The 12,540-nt window shown below is 43.7% G+C and overlaps 1 protein-coding gene across 3 annotated transcripts in view; it reads right to left on the bottom strand.

Moving 5' to 3' along the window:
- ENTREP2 (endosomal transmembrane epsin interactor 2) overlaps nt 1-5,079 on the bottom strand; it is a 187,670-nt gene extending 182,591 nt beyond the window's left edge. For all 3 annotated transcript variants that reach the window (XM_060755773.2, XM_060755772.2, XM_060755775.2), the window contains exon 1: nt 4,479-5,079. In XM_060755773.2, the coding sequence (XP_060611756.2) occupies nt 4,479-4,778 (300 nt within the window). In that variant the 5' untranslated portion in view covers nt 4,779-5,079. The remainder of the gene's footprint in view (nt 1-4,478) is intronic.
- Nucleotides 5,080-12,540: the final 7,461 nt, after the last annotated feature.

Here is a 12,540-nt window from a genome sequence, read left to right on the forward strand (position 1 = left end):
GATAGGGAGCTAGGTAGATAGATAAATAGATAGGTAGGTAGGTAGGTAGGTAGATAAATAGACAGACAGACAGACAGACAGACAGAAAGATAGATAGATAGATAGATAGATAGATAGATAGATAGATAGATAGATAGATGTGTAAATAGAGAGTGATAGCTAGGTAGATAGATAAATAGCTAGATAGGTAGATAAATAGGTAGAACGATAGATATAGATAGATATGTAGATAGGTAGATGGATAAATAGGTAGGTAGATAGAGTGATAGCTTGGTAAATAGATAGATAAATAGGTAGGTAGGTAGGTAGGTAGGTAGATCAATACCTAGGTAGATAGATAAATAGATAGGTAGATATATAGGTAAGTAGATAGATAGATAGATAGATAGATAGATAGATAGATAGATAGAGTGATAGCTAGGTAAATAGATAAATAGGTAGGTAGGTAAATAGGTGAGAAGATAGATAAATAGATAGGTAGCTAGCTAGCTAGCTAGATAGATAGATAAATAGGTAGGTAGATAGAAATAGATAGATTAATAGAGTAATAGCTAGGTAGATAGATAAATAGATAGGTAGATAAATAGGTAGGTAGAATGATAGATATAGATAGGTAGATGGATAAATAGCTAGGTAGATAGATAAATAGGTAGGCAAATAGGTAGATATATAGGTAAGTAGATAGATAGATAGATAGATAGATAGATAGAGTGATAGCTAGGTAAATAGATAAATAGGTAGGTAGGTAGGGAAATAGGTAGGTAGATAAATAAATAGATAGGTAGATAAAAATGTAAGTAGATAGATAAATAGATAGGTAGCTAGGTAGATAGATAAATAGGTAAGTGGGTAGATAAATTGGTAGGTAGACAGATAAATAGATGAGTAGAGAGATAGATATAGATAGATGTGTAGACAGAGAGATTGATAGCCAGGTAGATAGATAAATAGATAGGTATATAAATAGGTAGGTAGAATGATAGATATAGATAGATATGTAGATAGGTACATGGATAAATAGCTGGGTTGATAAATAGGTAGATCAATAGGTAGATAGATAGATAAATAGATAGATAAATAGATAAGTAGATAAATGGGTAAGTAGATAGGTAGCTAGGTAGATAGATAGATAGATAGATAGATAGAGTGATAGCTAGGTAAATAGATAGATTAATAGGTAGGTAGGTAGGTAGAGAGATAAATTGGTAGGTAAATTGGTAGATCGGCAGAGAAAGAAATATATAGCTAACTAGGTAGATAGATTTATATATCGATCCATCGGTAGGTAGGTAAATCAATAAATAGGTAGGTAGATATATAAATAGGTTGGTAGATAGATAAGTAGATAAACAAATAAATAGGTAGGTAGATAAATAGATTGGTAGACATCTAGGTAGGTGATAAGTAGATAGAGGGATAGGTAGGTAGGAAGAAAGATAGACTAATAATAATAATAATAATAATAATAATAATACCAAGAACTGGGTCTCAGAGCAAATCCAGCCTTAGCTTCCACTGGAAATGAACGCGACTAATTCAGCAGTGCTTTGGGTATACATCAGAAGACAAAATGACTCTTTTGGAAAAGAGCAATGCTGGGCAAAGCGGGGGGCTGTAGGAAAACAAGAAGGGCCCCTTACCTGCCCTGACTCAATCGAGAGTGAATCCTTCCTTGATAGGGTCAGTGCCAGCATAAGGGGGCTGGCTTGGAAGCAAGCAGAATGAACACTAGGACTCCAACCTTTCCAGAAAGAGCCAGTTTCTGCATCTCCAGGCTCTCCTTGCAGTAAAGTAGGAACACCTGGATGCAGGCCCACTCAAGGGCTCCCAGGCCTGATTCAGGACAGGTGTGGAGATTCTTGGAAGAAGCTGTTCCAAGGTGGCAACTTGGAGAGCTCCACCACAATCGGCTATGGCCTTGCTGACTTGGGGGGCAGGGATTGATGCTTTGTGTTTACAGTGTTTACAGCCCTCTGCAGCTCTGAAATTTCTCTTCCTGGAGATCCCAGTGTTTAGACCAGGCATGAGCAAACTTCAGCCCTCTTCAGCCCAGTAGGCTGTTAGGAATTGTGGGAGTTGAAGTCCAAAACACCTGGAGGGCCAAAGTTTGGCCATGACTGGTCTAGACCAAGTAACCCTTCCTGGGATGCTCTATAAGAGAGGGAAAAGACCTTGCTATGGAAAGATAAAGATGATGGATGGATAGATGTCAGGTAGAGCAGTAGATAAGTAGGTGGGTAGATAAGTAGACAGGTAGAGAGAGATATAGATGATAGGTAGATAGCTGATAGCTGCATAAGTAGAGAGGTAGATACAAAGGTAGATAAATAGGTAGAGAGAGAGAGAGATAGGTAGATAGATAAATAGATAGGTAGGTAGGTAGGTAGATATGTAGTCAGATAAATAGGTAGGTAGGTAGATAAATAGATATTTAGGTAGATAAAGCCGGTCTGAGTCCCTCTATGGAGATGAGAAGATCGGGATATAAACGTTTTAAATAAATAAAATAAGTAGATAGGGAGATAAATAGGAAGGTGGATAAATAGGTAGGTAGGTAGATAGGTAAGTAGATAAATAGGTAGGCAGGTAGATAAATAAGTAAGGCAATAGATTGATATATAGATAAATAGGTAGATAAATAGATAAGTAGATAGGCAGGTAGATAAATAGCTAAAGTGATAGATGAATAGGTAGATAAATAGGTAGATAGGCAGGTAGATAAATGGGAAAGGTAACAGATAGATAGGTAGATAGATAGATAAATAGATAGGTAGGTAGATCAATACCTAGGTAGATAGATAAATAGATAGGGTTAAATAGAACAGGGAGATAGGCAGGTAGATAAATAGGTAAGGTGATAGATAAATAGATAGGTAGATAGATAAATAGGTAGGTAGATAGGCAGGTAGATAAATAGGTTGGTAGATAAATCAGTAAGGTGATAGATAAATAGGTAGGTAGATAAATAGGTAGTTAGTTGGATAAATAGTTAGGTAGATAGGCAGGTAGATAAATAGGTAGGCAGATAGGCAGGTAGATAGGTAGGTAGGTAGATAAATAGATAAGTAGATAGATAAACAGGTAGGCAGGTAGATAAATAAGTAGGTAGATAAATAGGTAAGGTGATAGATAAATAGATAGGTAGATAGATAAATAGGTAGATAGGCAGGTAGATAAATAGGTAAGGTAATAGATAGGTAGGTAGATAGGCAGGTAGATAAATAGGTAAGGTAATAGATAGATAGATAGATAGATAGATAGATAAGTAGATAAATAGGTAAAGTGATAGATAAATAAATAGGCAGATAGATAAATAGGTAGGTAGATAGATAGGCAGGTAGATAAATAGGTTGGTAGCTAAATTGGTAAGGTGATAGATAGATAGATAGATAGATAGATAGGTAGGTAGGTAGATTAGATAGATAGATAGATAGGTAGATAAATAGGTAGGTAAATAGGCAGGTAGATAAATAGGGAGATAGATAAATAGACAGGCAGGTGGATAAATAGGGAGATAGATAGGCAGGTAGATAAATAGGTAGGTAGATAAATAGACAGGCAGGTAGATAAATAGGCAGGTAGATAAATAGGTAGGTAGATAGGCAGGTAGATAAATAGGGAGATAGATAAATAGACAGGCAGGTGGATAAATAGGGAGATAGATAGGCAGGTAGATAAATAGGTAGGTAGATAAATAGACAGGCAGGTAGATAAATAGGCAGGTAGATAAATAGGTAGGTAGATAGATAGGCAGGTAGATAAATAGGGAGATAGATAAATAGACAGGCAGGTGGATAAATAGGGAGATAGATAGGCAGGTAGATAAATAGGTAGGTAGATAAATAGACAGGCAGGTGGATAAATAGGCAGGTAGATAAATAGGTAGGTAGATAGATAGGCAGGTAGATAAATAGGTTGGTAGCTAAATTGGTAAGGTGATAGATAGATAGATAGATAGATAGATAGATAGATAGGTAAATAGGCAGGTAGATAAATAGGGAGATAGATAAATAGACAGGCAGGTGGATAGATAGGTAGATGGATAGGCAGGTAGATAAATAGGTAGGTAGATAAATAGACAGGCCGGTGGATAAATAGGCAGGTAGATAAATAGGTAGGTAGGTAAACACACAGGCAGATAAATAGATAAGAAGGTAGATAAATAGAAAAATTAGATAGATAAGCAGACAGATAAATTGGTAGATAGGTAGAGAGAGGGGGGGGCATATAGACAAATAAATAAATAGGTAGATAGATAAATTGACAGGCAGGAAGACAGATAGGAAGGCAGGCAAAACAATTGTGCCCCTGACTGTGGCAGGGAGGGAACCCAAGGGCAGAGGGGTCTGCATGAGGAGGAGGAGGAGGGGGTGGTGGTCCTGCCCAGTGCCATCCGGCAGGAGCGACAAAGGGAGAAGGGTCCCCTGGGAGGGGAGGGGAGGGGGGAGGGGGCGACCCCTGCTGCGACCCCTACTCACCGAGAATCCGGCCCAGAAGGGGCAGGAGTGCCGGACGCGGGCGGAGGTGGTGAGGGCGAGGGCGGCGAAGCTGAGGGCCACGATGAGGCAGCCGAGGGCCATCTGGGCGGCGCCCAGGGCCAGCATGAGGCGGGCGCGGGACCCCCGGAGCCGGGCCAGGCGCCGCGAGAGGGCCGAGGAGGGGCGGCCGAGGGCCAGGGGCAGGCCGGGGCCCCCACCCCCACCCCCTCCCGAGCCCGGCATCAGCACCGCGGCGGCGGCCAGGGCGCGGGAGGAGCGGCTCCCCCGGCACGCAGGCATCCTCCTCCTCCGCCGAAGCCGAACCCTCCTCCGCCCGCCACCGGAGGAGACATCAGCAGCAGGAACAGGAGCATCGGATGCAGCCTCGGATGCAGCAGGAGGAGCAGGTCCTCCTCCGAGGAAGAGAGGGGGGGTCCCGACAGGGGAGGAGGAAGAGGAAGGGGACCCGGGGACCTGCCATGGAGGAAGAGGAAGAGGAAGAGGAAGAGGAAGGGGAAGAGCAGCAAGCAGCAAAGGCCCTTCTCTCCCTCCGGACGCCGCAAAGCCGCCTCCGCTCCCACCTTTCCCTCCTCCTCCTCCCCCTCCTTCCTCCTGCTCCTCCTCTTTTCCCCCCTCTTCAGCTTCTCCTTCCCCTTCCCTTCTTCTTCCTCTCCTTCTTTTCCTCCTCCTCCCCTTCTCTTCTTCACCCTTTTCTTTCTTTCTTTCTGCCACTTCTCCTTTCTTCTCCCTTCCTTTCTTCCTGCTTTTCTTTCCTCCTCCTCCTTTCCTTCTCTCCTTCCTCTTCTTCTCCCCTTCTCTTCTTTATCCTTTTCTTTCTTTCTGCCACATCTCCTTTCCCCTTACTCTTTTCTTCTCCCTTCCATTCTTCCTGCTTTTCTTTCCTCCTCCTCCTTTCCTTCTCTTCTTCATCCTTTTCCTCCCTCTTCAGCATCTCCTTCCCTTCTTCTTTCCCCTCTTCTCTTCTTTTCTCCTTCCACCCCTTCCTCTCCTCATCCTCTCCTTCTCTTCCTCATTCTTTTCTTTCTTCCTTCCTCTTCCCCCTTCCCCTTCTCTTTTCTTCCTCCTGCTTTTCGCATTTCCTCTTTCTTTTCTTCCCCCTCCCTTTCTTTTTTCCTCCTTCTCTCCTACCTCTTCTTCTCCCCTTCTCTTCTTTATCCTTTTATTTCCCACCTCCTTTTCCCCTTCTCTCCTCTTCCTCCTTCATTTCCTCCCCTTTTCTTACTCCTCCTCTCCTTCTCTTCATCCTTTTCTTTCCTCTTCACCTTCCCTCTTCTCCTTCCCCCTTGTCTTTCCTTCCGCCTCCATTTTCCCATCTTTTTTCCTCCTGCTTGTCTTTCTTCTTCCTCCTAACCTTCTTCTCCTTCTCTTCTTCATCCTTTTCTTTCTTTCTGACACTTCTCCTTTCCCCTCTTCTTTTCTTCTTCCTTCCTTTCTTCCTGCTTTTCTTTCTTCCTCCTTTCCTTCTCATCTTCATCCTTTTCTTTCCTTTTCTCCTTCCCCCTCCTTGTTTCTTCCTCCTTCCTTTCCTCCTGCTTTTGTTTTTCCTCCTTCCACCTCTTCCTCTCCTCCTCTCCATCTCTTCTTCATATTTTCTTTCCTTTCCTTCTCTTTTATTCCTCCTTCTTCTCCTCCTGCTTTTCTTTTTTCCTCCTCCTCTCCTTCTCTGCTTCCTTTTCTTTCTTTCTCTTCCCCTTCACCCCTTCTCTTCTCTTCCTCCTTCATTTCCTCTTCTTTTCTTCCTCCTGCTCTTTTTCCCCTCTTCTCTCCTTCCTCACCTTCTTGTTTTCATCCTTTTTTCTTTCTTTCCTTCCTTCCCCTCTTCTTCTTCTCTTTTCTTCATCTATCATTTCCTCTTCTTTTCTTTTTCCTCCTCCTCTCCTTCTCTTCCTCATCCTTTTATTTCTTTCCTCCTCTTCTCCTTTCCCCCTTCTCGTTTCTTCCTTCTTCATTTCCTTTTCTTTTTCCTCCTCCTCCTCTCATTCTCATCTTCATCCTTTTCTTTCTTTCCTCTTCTCCTTCCCCCTCCTTGCTTCTTCCTCCTTCCTTTCCTCCAGCTTTTCTTTTCCTCCTTCTGCACCTTCCTCTCCTCCTCTCCTTCTCTTCTTCATCTTTTCTTCCCTTCTTTTTTCTTCCTCCTTCCTTTCCTCCTGCTTTTCTCCCCCCCCCCTTCTCTCCTTCCTCCCATGTCTTCAAACTACAGAAAATAAAGGAGTTTCCACCTTAAGTTTCCACTTAAGGAAGAACTTCCTGATTGTGTGAGAGAACTGTTCAGCAGCGGAACTCTCTCTCTGCCCCAGAGTATGGTGGAATCTCCTTCTTTGGAGGCTTTGAAACAGAGGCTGGATGGCCATCTGTCAGGGGTGCTTTGAATGCGACTTTCCTGCATCTTAGCAGAAAGGGGATGGACTGGATGGCCCATGAGTTATCTTCCAACTCTATGATTCTGCATTGCATTGGTAGGCAAAGGCGGCCCTAGAATTTTCAATGGTAAGCAAACAGTATTTTGCCCCCCCCCCCCCACCCCAACCAATCACTGATATATATTTTCTGTTCGTCGTGGGAGTTCTGTGTGCCATATTTGGTTCAATTCCATCACTGGTGAAATTCAGAATGCTTTTTGATTGTAGGTGAACTATACATCCCAGTAACTACAACTCGCATATGTCAAGGTCTGTTTTCCCCCAAGAGCGCCTCAAGAGCGCCCCTGGGCAAAATCAACTATACTGCGAATGCTTACTTTGCGTAATGGGTTGAGCCGCCCCTGGGGATAGGCTAAATGACCTCTGGGTTCCCTTCCAAGTGCACCACAGTGTTCCTTGAATGGTAGGGAAGCTCAACTCTCAGACACACAAATGTGAAATTTCTCCTAATCTCTTGCCCCTCCAGGAAAAGCAATTCCATCTGAACATGAGGAAGAACTTCCTGACTGTGAGAGCCGTTCAGCAGTGGAACTCCCTGCCCCAGAGTGTGGTAGAAGCTCCTCCTTTGGAGGGTTTTAAACAGAGGCTGGATGGCCATCTGTCAGGGGTGCTTTGAATGCAATTTTCCTGCTTCTTGGCAGAATGGGGTTGGACTGGATGGCCCACCAGGTCTCTTCCAACTCTATGATTCTATGAAATGGTGAATGGCTTCATGGCCAAGCCCAGCGCAATAAAAAATACATTTAAAAAGGAAGTTCCCCCACAGAATTCCATTCCTACTTATTCAAAGGGGGAGGAGACAGTGGCTGACAGGAGGAAGAAAGATAAAGTCATTTTTGGTAAACATGCATAGGAATGTGTGAGCAGAGGATCCCTCAGCCTAATCCTATTTCTACGTACTCATTGAGGTCTGGAGACTTGATGACACAAGAGACTTGTGCAGTCCAGGGATGAAACCAAGCACGATCTGAATAGCACCAGCTTTTTTGGGCTCACTCGTAGAGATCCATGGCCAATGCAAAGAAAATGAGAAATCCTAAATATGTATTTTCTGAAAAAAGGAAACAACTAGGAGCATGTTGGGGATTCCTCATCTTCGGAGGAGGAAGGGGAGCAGGGAATTGGAGGGAGAAGAAGAATCAGACAATGAGGGTTTGAAAGTGGCCATATTTCTAGAGAGATGAAAAGAGACAGAGCACAGACGGCATTCAGCTAGGATAGCTGCTAAAAACGATGAGCTAATTGGGAGACACAAGAAGAAGAATCAGACGATGAGGATTTGAAAGTGCCCACATTTCAAGAGAGATTAAAAGAGACAGAGCACAGATGGCGTTCAGCTAGGATAGCTGCTAAAAATGATGAGCTAATTGGGAGACACCCTAGCACCCCCTGCATGGGGAATTCAGGGCTATTAATCAGTGGCAGGAGCAGTCCAGCGAAGAGGGAAAGAATGGGCACAACCTCCTTGGATATAATGGATTAAAAGCATATACTGGATGAGGAGAAACTAGGAAGAGAAAGTGCCCAGGTAGAGCAGTGTTTCTCAATCTGGAGATCGGGACCTGTGGGGGGGGGGGTCACGAGGGGGTGTTCAGAGGGATCACAGAGGAACTGTTAGGGATTCCTCATCTTCAGAGGAGGAAGGGGAGCAGAGGAGTGCTCAGGAATTGGAGGGAGAAGAAGAATCAGACAATGCGGGTTTGAAAGTGCCCACATTTCTAGAGATGAAAAGAGACAGAGTGCAGACGGCGTTCAGGCAGAATAGCTGCTAAAAACGCTGAGCTAACTGGGAGACACCATAGCACCTCCTGCGTGGGGAATTCAGGGCTATAAATCAGAGGCAGGAGCAGTCAGCTTTCGCTGATATGTGATGTTTTCACTCCAATGGAATCTGCTTTGTGTCGGCTGCTAAGAACTTAGTTCATTGTCCGTTGTCTGACTTTCGTTTGGGACTTTGTAAGAGACTTTAATTTGTGTCCGGATTAAGACTTCCTTGCTTTCTCTTGCACTTTTCAATTGCAAGATTCTGTGATTCTGTGACTGTCCTTGGTAGCAATATCTTTGCCTGCAGTTCTCCTGGGTCTGAAAGCAAGAAAGAGAGAGAGAGGAGAGCACATCTCTGAGTCACCGCCAAAGCCAAATGCTGTCCTTTCGAGCCCTCTGGCTATCTGCAGGACAAGGTGGCATTGCTTGCCCTTGCAGTTGAGTTTTCTGATGACTCAGGAACAGTTTTTGGAAAAATTAATTATATTGAAATAGGTTATGCACCAGAAGGTGCTCCATAAAGAGGTAGAATGGAAAACTTTCCTACCCCTTTGTAAAATACCTTTAGTCCTGCATGCTTTGATTGCGGCTTTCCCTTTACAGAGGAACTTGGCGTGGGATTCTTGGCAAGAGTTATTCGTGCCCAGGATCACCTAGGACTATCTTTGGATTTGGCCCTGCCCACTGTGATCATTTTTAGTGTTTAACTAGCTGTACCTGCCATGCATTGCTGTGGCCAACCTTCCCTCTTTCTCTCCTTCTTTCCCTCCTTCCTTCACTCCCTCTTTCTTTTCTTCCTTCCTTCCTTCCTTCCTTCCTTCCTTCCTTCCTTCCTTCCGTCTTTCCTCCTCTTCTTCCTTCTCTATGTCGTTCCTTCCTTCCCACTTTTTCTTTCTCTTCTGCTTTCTCTGTTCTTCTCTCTTTCCTTCCCTCCCTCTTTCTCTACATCTTCCCCCTTCCTTCGCTCCCTCTTTCCTTCCTTATTTCCCCTTTTTCTTTACTTCTCTCCTTCCTTCCTTCTCTAACTTTCCTTCCTTCCCTCCCCCTTTCTCTCCTTTCTTCCTCCTCTACCTCTTTCCTTCCTTCTCTCTTTGCTTCCATGCTTCCTTCTCCCTTTCCTTCTTCTTTCCCTCCCTTCTTTCTTTCTTTCTTTCTTTCTTTTATTTTATTTATTTTACAGCATTTATATTCCACCCTTCTCACCCCGCAGGGGACTCAGGGCGGATTATAGTGTACACATATATGGCAAACATTCAATGCCAATTTTGACATACAACATATACAGACAAAGACAGAGGCTATTTAACTTTTTCTGGCCACCAGGGGAGCTGTCGCTTTCATCATCCATCTGTGACACAGATGAAGTACTTCCACATTCCCCACATGCTTTTTGGCTAGAGTGCTTTGCTGGAGTCTTTTTTATGGCCTTATAAATTAGTTAATTTAGCCTCCCCACACTTTAAGGTGGTACCTAATTTTCCTGCTTGACAGATGCAACTGTCTTTTGGGTTGCAAAGGTCGACAACAGGCTACACAATTGGTTGGAAATCAACTCCAACGCGGGCTGGCTTCGAACTCATGACCTTGGTCAGAGTGATCTTAATGCAGCTGACACTCAGCCAGCTGCGCCACAATCCCAGCAGAGCTCTTTCTTTCTTTCTTTCTTTCTCCCCTTCCCTTCCTCTTTCTTCCCTTTTTTCTGTATTGTCATTTAGTTTTTCATCATTTAGCTTTTGTGGGCTTTGTAAGTCCCTTCTGTTGTGTTTTTCAGTGTTTTTATGAGTGAAGGACATACTTTGGGTTATTAGGTGTCTGGTGTCCAAATTTGGTGTCAATTCGCCCAGTGTTTTTTGAGTTCTGTTAATCCCACAAACGAACACTACATTTTTATTTATGTAGATGTTTTGATTTTATATATTTGTGTTGCTGAACAGCCCTCACAGTCAGGAAGTTCTTCCTAAGGTTCAGATGAATTGGTTTTGTATTTTATATTATTTTATTTTCTGATTTTCTGTTGTGTTTATGTGTTAAATGCAAAGATACAGAATGGGGGACGATGCCTGGACCGAGAGCAGTATGTGTGAAAAGGATCTTGGAGTCCTCGTGGACAACAAGTTAAACATGAGCCAACAATGTGATGTGGCGGCAAAAAAAGCCAATGGGATTTTGGCCTGCATCAATAGGAGCATAGTGTCTAGGTCCAGGGAAGTCATGCTCCCCATGCTCTATTCCACCTTGGTTAGACCACACCTGGAATATTGTGTCCAATTCTGGGCACCACAATTCAAGAGAGATATTGACAAGCTGGAATGTGTCCAGAGGAGGGCGACTAGAATGATCAAGGGTCTGGAGAACAAGCCCTATGAGGAGCGGCTTATGGAACTGGGCCTGTTTAGCCTGAAGAAGAGAAGGCTGAGAGGAGATATGATAGCCATGTATAAATATGTGAGAGGAAGCCACAGGGAGGAGGGAGCAAGCATGTTTTATGCTTCCTTGGAGACTAGGACGCGGAACAATGGCTTCAAACTACAAGAGAGGAGATTCCATCTGAACATGAGGAAGAACTTCCTGACTGTGAGAGCCATTCAGCAGTGGAACTCTCTGCCCCGGAGTGTGGTGGAGGCTCCTTCTTTGGAAGCTTTTAAACAGAGGCTGGATGGCCATTTGTCAGGGGTGATTTGAATGCAATATTCCTGCTTCTTGGCAGAATGGGGTTGGACTGGATGGCCCATGAGGTCTCTTCCAACTCTTTGATTCTATGATTCCACCTGAATATTAGGAAGAACTTCCTGACTGTGAGAGCTGTTCAGCAGTGGAACTCTCTGCCCCAGAGTGTGGTGGAGGCTCCTTCTTTGGAAGCTTTTAAACAGATGGCCATCTGTCAGGGGTGCTTTGAATGCAATTTTCCTGCTTCTTGGCAGAATGGGGTTGGACTGGATAGCTCACGAGGTCTCTTCTATGATTGAGAAGGGCGGGGTATGCGTGTGCTAAATAAATAAAATAAATAAATTATAACAAAAGCCAGCCAATGAAAATGCAAAATGGTGATGCCCCCGCTCCCTTTGCATTGTGTCATCCGAGGTTGAATACCTCCAGAGTGATTTTTTACGATGACTCTTTCATCATGCCATCCGTTCCGTACTTTTGCAAAGAGGGGGAGCTCAAGCAGCCCATCATATAGAGTGGAAATTAATAGGACGAGACCGAGAGGAGTAATGGTATCGTATATCAATGGCCCTCCACGCAACCCATCCAACTGCACGGCTTCCTTAATTGCAGGCTCGGCTCTGAGCTCTTCCTAGAATGCAGATTCAGGAGAGAAATGTGATGCAATCCGAGGAAATGACAGAACAGTGGCTCCCCACCTTCCTAATGCCACAGCCCCTTAATGACGTTCCTCGTGTTGTGGTGACCCCCAACTATAAAATTATTTTTGTTGCTACTTCACAACTAAAATTTTGCTCCTGTTATGAATCGTCATGTAAATATCTGATATGCAAGATGTATCTTCATTCACTGGATCAAACTGGCACAAATACCCAATATACCCAAATGTGAACACTGGTGAAGTTTGTGGGGAAAGACTTTAACATTTTGGGAGTTGTAATTGCTGGGATTTATAGTTCGCCTACAATCAAAGAGCATTCTGAACTCCACCAACAATGGAATTGAACCAAACTTGACACACAGAACACCCATGAGGAACAGAAAATACTGGAAGGGTTTGGTGGGCATTGACGTTGAGTTTGGGAGTTGTAGTTCACCTACATCCAGAGAGCACTGTGAACTTAAACAATGATGGATCTGGACCAAACTTGGCATGGATACTCAATATGACCAATTATGAACAGTGGTGG

Source organism: Anolis sagrei, chromosome 9 (genome assembly GCF_037176765.1).
Source record: "Anolis sagrei isolate rAnoSag1 chromosome 9, rAnoSag1.mat, whole genome shotgun sequence".
Taxonomy (NCBI): Eukaryota; Metazoa; Chordata; class Lepidosauria; order Squamata; family Dactyloidae; genus Anolis; species Anolis sagrei.